The sequence below is a fragment of the Myotis davidii genome, unplaced genomic scaffold, assembly GCF_000327345.1.
Source record: "Myotis davidii unplaced genomic scaffold, ASM32734v1 scaffold339, whole genome shotgun sequence".
Classification (NCBI taxonomy): domain Eukaryota; kingdom Metazoa; phylum Chordata; class Mammalia; order Chiroptera; family Vespertilionidae; genus Myotis; species Myotis davidii.
In genome coordinates, this window is record NW_006290778.1 from 127,544 (window position 1) to 133,984 (window position 6,441).

General features: G+C 54.2%; 1 protein-coding gene across 2 annotated transcripts in view; it reads left to right on the forward strand.

The window, feature by feature from the left end:
* The window catches only part of CD8B (CD8b molecule), a 13,684-nt gene extending 8,247 nt beyond the window's left edge, over positions 1–5,437 (forward strand). The window contains exons 4-6 of one of the 2 annotated variants that reach the window (XM_015564108.1): positions 1,231–1,320; positions 2,774–2,810; positions 4,898–5,437. In XM_015564108.1, coding sequence (XP_015419594.1) covers positions 1,231–1,320; positions 2,774–2,810; positions 4,898–4,910 — 140 coding nt within the window. In that variant the 3' untranslated portion in view covers positions 4,911–5,437. The remainder of the gene's footprint in view (positions 1–1,230; positions 1,321–2,773; positions 2,811–4,897) is intronic. The other variant, XM_015564109.1, reaches the window with a different exon arrangement.
* The last annotated feature ends 1,004 nt before the right edge of the window (positions 5,438–6,441 follow it).

The window sequence follows — 6,441 nt, forward strand, 5'->3', positions numbered from 1 at the left end:
GCCCAGGGGCTGGAGACGGGAGCTGTCCTGCTAGGTCACAGCAAACAGAGCATCAGAAGACCCCAAGCAGCATGGCACCACCAGCACCCCACAAACACACACCACACCACAGTGACAGAGACACAAGCCCAGGCAGCAGAGCCTTCCGCTGGGCTTAAATTCTAGAAGGAACATGATTTGTTCATCCTCGGGTCGAGACTGCTGAATGACAGCGAATTCAGAGAGGCTTTTATAAGTGATGGACGAAAGGTCTTCCGATGTCTTGCATCAGTTCTAATACTGATACACACTATACGAATCGTCAGTAAAATCCTAGGCAAAGTGTAAATCCAACATTAGCAGGTTCTTTAGAACAAACAGGTGGCCACATGGAGTGGAGGGTGCGGGGTGGTCGGCGGTGGCTGCAGTGGGGAGGGGGCCTTGGAGCAGTGTAACCTAGCGGTACGTCAGCCAGGCCTGGATTGGAATCCCTGTCACCACTGCCTGTACCGGGGACCTCTCTGCGCCTCCGTCTCCTCACCTGTGAAATGGGGAGGTTTACCTGGCTAAAGGGAAGGAGGAGTGAACGAGATACTACACACAAGGCATTTCGCTTGGCAGGGCACCCGGACAGACCTCATGGCTTACGATCATGAATAAAAGCCTGGTGGCCCCCATGGAGGGACCGGCTTCCTAAGGCCTAAGGCCTTAGGGCTATCCTTTGAGAGACACTGGGAGGGCCTGGGGGACCATTTCTAAGCCGCTGTCTCAGGAGACATGTGGGGAGATCAGACCTCAGGAGGCCAGGGTGAGAGAGGAAGCGGCTGCCTGTCCTGTCGCTGAGGCGGCTCCCTGGCGGAGCGGGCTGGGAGCGCCCCTTTCCCTGGAGTCACGTTCGGGGAGGTGTCTGTGGACCTGCAGCGGCCCTGTGGCCCACTCGGGTGTGACGACCCTTCAGGAAGCCAAATTAAAACATAATTACATATAAAATCATCTCACGGTGGTTAAAGTGCCTAGAAAAAAAGGCTAGAAGAAAATATACAGACACTGGGGGATAGGGGAGGCTAGGGGACTGTCTAGGGCGGGGGGAAAAAATGGACACATATGTAATACCCTTTGTAATAAAAAATTTAAAAAAAAAGAAAGAAAATATACAAACAGTGGTATTCTCCGGGCGGCGGGCTTTTAGTTAATTTTCCTCTCTTTGTGTTCATCTGTGTGTCTTAAATGTGCAATATTCGTGTCTCCCAGGCCCGCCTTGCGGCCCCCTGACCCTTGGCCTGCTGGTGACCGGCGCCGTGATTCTGCTGGTGTCCCTGGGTGTGGCCATTCACCTGTACTGTAAGTCATCCCCTCTTGGGCCATCACGGCCAGCACCTGGTGCTGTTGGGGGTGTGCCTGAGGGGCCCTCCTTCTCTAGGGGAGCAAGGCAGACGTGAGCCCGAGGTAGTTCCACAGGGGATCCTGGGCCTGACCCAGCGGAGGGCTCAGAGACCGCCTGGCTCTGGAGTCAGAACTCCCCGGGTTTGGATCCAACCCGGCTACTCCCTGACTTAGTGCCTTGGGTGTGTGCCCTGGCCTCTCTGAGCCTCCCAGGGGCACGCAGGGGCAATGCCACCTCCCTGCCGAGGTTCCTGTTGGTGAAGTGCTGCCCTGCATGCCCAGCTGGGTATGTGCTCAGTGAGCAGGAGCGCCTGTGGGCAGTTGGGATGGAAGTACACGGAAGAGACTGAAGTGGATTTTGGGTTATGTTCCAGAAGCTAGAAATCCTGCCCGTCTGTGAGGCTGAAGGGAAACGCAGAGATGGCTGCTGCTCTCGGCCATTCCCGAGGCAGAGTCATCTCCTATGCCCCTCCCCGCCCCACAGCTGCAGGGGAGGCCGCACAGCTGCCATGGAGCCCAGAGCCCCGGGCCCACCTGTGCCACCTGGAGCGCGTCCCTCACCCTCTCTGGGTTCTATAACATGGGAGGGGTGGCCTGCAGGCATATGGGCTAGAGTGGTGGCTCTTTTATAGGTCACGGACCCCTTTGAGCGTGTGATGACAATTTCCCTGGAGAAATGTGTCATGGGCGCTTTTGTGCACATATTTGCCAGCCACAAAGGGATCCATTTACCCAGTTCTAAGAACTCCATTCAGTGGTTGCAAACTTGTTTTAAAATTTTATTTTGTTTTGTTTTTATTTGTTTCCCCATCACCAAGCAAACTTTTTTGATCAAGGACCTCCTTGGTAAAAAAAATTTAAAATTAATCAATACCAACTTCGGTGAACTGTCGTTATTTATTTAATCCATTATGTATGTTCTTAAATGTGCTTCGAAAGTAATCAAGGATGAGGTAAACTTGTAAATAGTCCTGTTCATGTTTCCTTCCTTCACCCCGATCGGAAACCTCGCGTGTCTCCCAAATACACATGCTCTGGTTCAAGACCACCTGCTGGTACAGCCGCTCCTTCTGACCTGCCCTGAAGGGCAGAGCGGCATGTTGAAGGATGCCCAGTGGAGCTGAGTGTGAATTCTGGTTCACCTCTTACTAGCTGCGTGACTTTGGGCAAGTGACTCCGTAACGTACTTGCCTTAGTTTCCTCGTAGACAAATGGAGATGATAAGAGTACTGCCCAACTCCCAGGTTTACCGTGAGCATGCAGGGGTTAAGACACATGCAGCTGAAGCCGAGCCTGGCACCAGGGCAGTGTCTGAGGTGTTGGCTGTCCTCAGCACCCCTCCTGCTCTCTGAGGCTGGGCGTCAGCGGCCCACAGTCCCTGCTGACCGATGCTGTTGGTTTCTTCTCGTAGGCCAGCGGAGGAGAGCCCGGATTCACTTCATGAAGCAGTAAGTGCTGGGGTTTGGGAAAGTGCCCAGGACGGGCCCTGGGTGTGGTCCTGGTTTCCTCGGCCCCTGCTGCTGCTCACAGCCTCTTCTGCAAGGAGCCAAAGCCAGGCGCCACCTTCGCAAAAGCACAGGGTGTAGAAATCCAGGGGTGGTAGAGCTCCGGAAACTTAAACAAACAACAAACAAAAGCACTGATGAGTTGCTAAGTGCATTTCAAGTGCGGCAAGATGCAGCTCTCCGCCCTCCTGGTGGTGACAAGCAGCTCTGGCACGCAAGGACCAGGGCAGGCTACCCCAAACCCCTTCCCACCATCATCGTATGCAGCTTGGTCCTGCAGGACACAGGACGCTTGTTTTTAACCAGTTGAAAGACTTGCTCCAAGCATTTGGGACAGGAAAGAGCAGAATTGAGCTGAAAGCAAGAGCAAGTGGGTCCCTCCAGGGCAGTGTTCTCCCTGCTGGGCTGGGTGCTGTGCTGCCTTCCTTGGGCTCGTCTTCCACCCTGGACCCCACCGGGCTCCCGGGAGTTGGCAAACCCACCATCTGACGCCCATGGCTAACAGGGCCTTGTCTGTTGGTCCCCCTGCGCTGTGTAAGCACAGGCAGAGGCCAGGAGACTGAGAGGCCCCGAGGCTGTCGGTTGCCCCAGCCTCACGGACCTCCGGACCCCAGTTGGGTCCTGGGCACTGTTCTTGGATTGGTTTTTCTTCCTCAAAAGAGAGAATTTCTCATCTACCCATCTCATTGCTTGCAACCCTCTCCGCAGAGGATTGTTGGAAAAAAGAGAAAGCCCAGGCCTCTAGATTGAAGAGGGCAGCAGGGCCTCGTGCCCAGGAGCTCTGGCTCCAGCAGGAGGCAGGTCTGGGTTTGAATCCTGCCAGCCACTCACCCACCATGTGACTGTAGGCGAGCGGCTTCCCCCCTCTCAGCCTCTGATTCCTCATCTGCAAAATGAGACAACAGTACCCACCTCGTGGCTATTGTGAGGACTCGCTGGCGTGAGCAACTACACCATGCTCAGCCCCGGGTCCCAGGGAGTCGAAGCACAGACTCATGTCACCGAGGAAAGTCAACTCTACAAGCCCAACAACCAAGAAACAAACATTTTAAAATACTCTAAAATTATAAGTTCTCCTCAAGGCGTGCTCCCCGTTATTATATACCAGTATTCCATCTTTGTAGGTATAGATGCTTCAACATGCCTGCTGTATTTTATGGGCAGCTTTCGATGATAATATGATTGAGTACAATCTTCAACCTACGTGCTGAGTTTAGAAACCCCCCCGCCCCTACAGACAAGACAGTAACCCCGAGTGTATTTGTCTAAACCGAGGCCTCTAGAATGTTCTTTTATGGAGAACCAGTCCCCCTTGGGGAACCACCGGTGGTTCTGGCCGCCTCTCACGTCTTCATTTCAACTTGTTCCCCAGTGATTTGACCCCAGTGTGTGGACCTCATGCCTTGGAAAGCCCCAGGGGTCTGTGGATCAACTAAAGCAGAGACGGAGTTGAGGGCGGTCCTGGGTGTGGCCTGGGCGCCCTCAGCCTCTGCTCACAGCTCTGCTCCCATCCGTCGCCTATGGTTACACTTCCCTGGGAGACAGCATTTGAACACAAGGATCTGTGGCTACCAACATTTGAAAACCACCTGTGGTTTTGCCATCGTGAGCCAGATGTGGACAAAACGGTCTGTGGGCCTCATAGGCAAGCTGTTCCCAACTCAAGTTGCGCCTTGGAGCAGACGTTCCCGGCCTCTAACTGGCCTTAGAAAACCGTCCTATCACAGGCCGCCTCCTGGCCCCTGGGTGTGCCTCTGTGAGGAGCCTGTCTTAGAAGGCACTGCAGGAAGTCGCACCATTCAAAGCCAGAGTCCTTTGGGCTGCCCTTTCTTTTTTCTTTATTTTTTCAGCTTAAAAAAATTTTAGTGACTAACTTGGGCCCTAAAAACATAGTAATCCAAAACTCCTGGCTCCAGGCTACTAACTTGGAGGGGAGCCCTGTATCTTCATTTGCCATTTATCTCTGTTACAGGAAATGCAATGGTATTTGCCTGAAAATAAGCGGTTTCACAACTTGCTGTTGTTTTTAGGCTTCATAAATGAGCAGAGGACATGCTGCTGGTGTCCGGCCACAGAGATGCCTGGTCAGGAAAGAGCGAGATATGGAGAAAGGAGAGAGAAGGGACACGCTGCCTGGAAACTTCACTGAGCTGCTGGAACTGCCTGCTTTAACCACTGCAAGTTCTTCCTGTGGGCCTCGTGCGTGGTGGGCACCCGGCCCCGGAGCCCCGTGGCACTTGCTGCAACTCGGGGCACACTGGAGGACGGAGTCAGAAATGCCACCCACACCACTTCCGCTCCTTGCCCGTCCTTGCCCTGTTTGGCTATGACCTGGACTCCTGAGACGTGGGGCAGCGCTGGCGTGGCTTCCCTTGTCCTTCCCAGGCTGGGGCCCGACAGTCCTCACAGGGAGCCCAAGGACCAGACCCAGCGGGAGGGCTGACTGGCTCTCATCGTGCCCATGTCTGCGGACCTCTTCTGGGGCTGGGAACCGGCGGTTTGGGGTGCGGGAGGTCACTTCATCTCCCATTAGCTTTCACTTCTGCCTTCTCATGGCTTGTATATTTCTTCTCTCACTTTCCATTCCTTTTATAAAAATGTCTTGGTTGTAAAAAATAAAGTCCTAAGCAAAAAAGGCAAATGGCTCGTGTGATGGAAAAGCACAAAAGCCCATCTGGACAGCAAAGATGTTGACGCTCAGTTGAAAAGAGGTAAGGGTCACACCTGTGTGTCCTCATTTGCCCCTACAGCGTGTCGTCGGCCACGTTGTGGTTGTAGAGGAGGCCCGGGAGGCTGGTGAGCAGGTGCCTCAGGGCAAGGTCCTCCAGCCACTCAAGCTGACTTCACTAGCACCTGCTCATTTCTGTGGAGGGTAGAATCCCCGGGACCCTGGCCTCAAAGCCAATGACCGTGCACCTAAGACACGGTAAGAGGCATCAAGGTCTCTGTCACATGCCCATTAATTGTCTTACTGTCTCTCAGCTTCGAGGGTCAGAGAAGAAAAATACGAGGAGAAAATGCTAAACTGGAGAGGGGAATCCTGATGAAGCTCTCGTGCCCTTTGAAAAGGTCCAGGGATCCCGCCTTAGCTGCCCGTCCTGGGCTTTCGCAGCATAAGAGCTATTGAGCCAAAAAAGAATGCAACCGGAGGCTGCACTTACAGAGGCACCATGGCCAGGGCAAACGAGCAGAGAGTCCCACCTGCTTTTCCAACCCAGCTCTAGTTACAGAGGGCCTTGTCAAGCCAGGTTCTGTTCAGGGCCCTCAGGCAGCCACACAATGTGGCGAAGGGACAGCGGGACCGTCGCCCCGCATCTGAGATGCTTGCTGCCTGTGGGGTTGGAGAGCACAGCACAACTAGGTGCGGTAGGTGGGAGTTAGAAGGGCGTAGATGCTGGAGGTGCTCAAGAGAAGCAAATGCTTTCTGCCCATCAACTTCAAGGGCAGGCTGCCTCCCAAGGCTGAGGGGCGGAAGGAAAGGCCCAGGGTCACCTGGACCAGACTGCGCCAGGGTTCACTGTGAAGGTGGGCTCCTTGCTCAGCGATATCCGATGTCAACCATAAGAGACTAAGG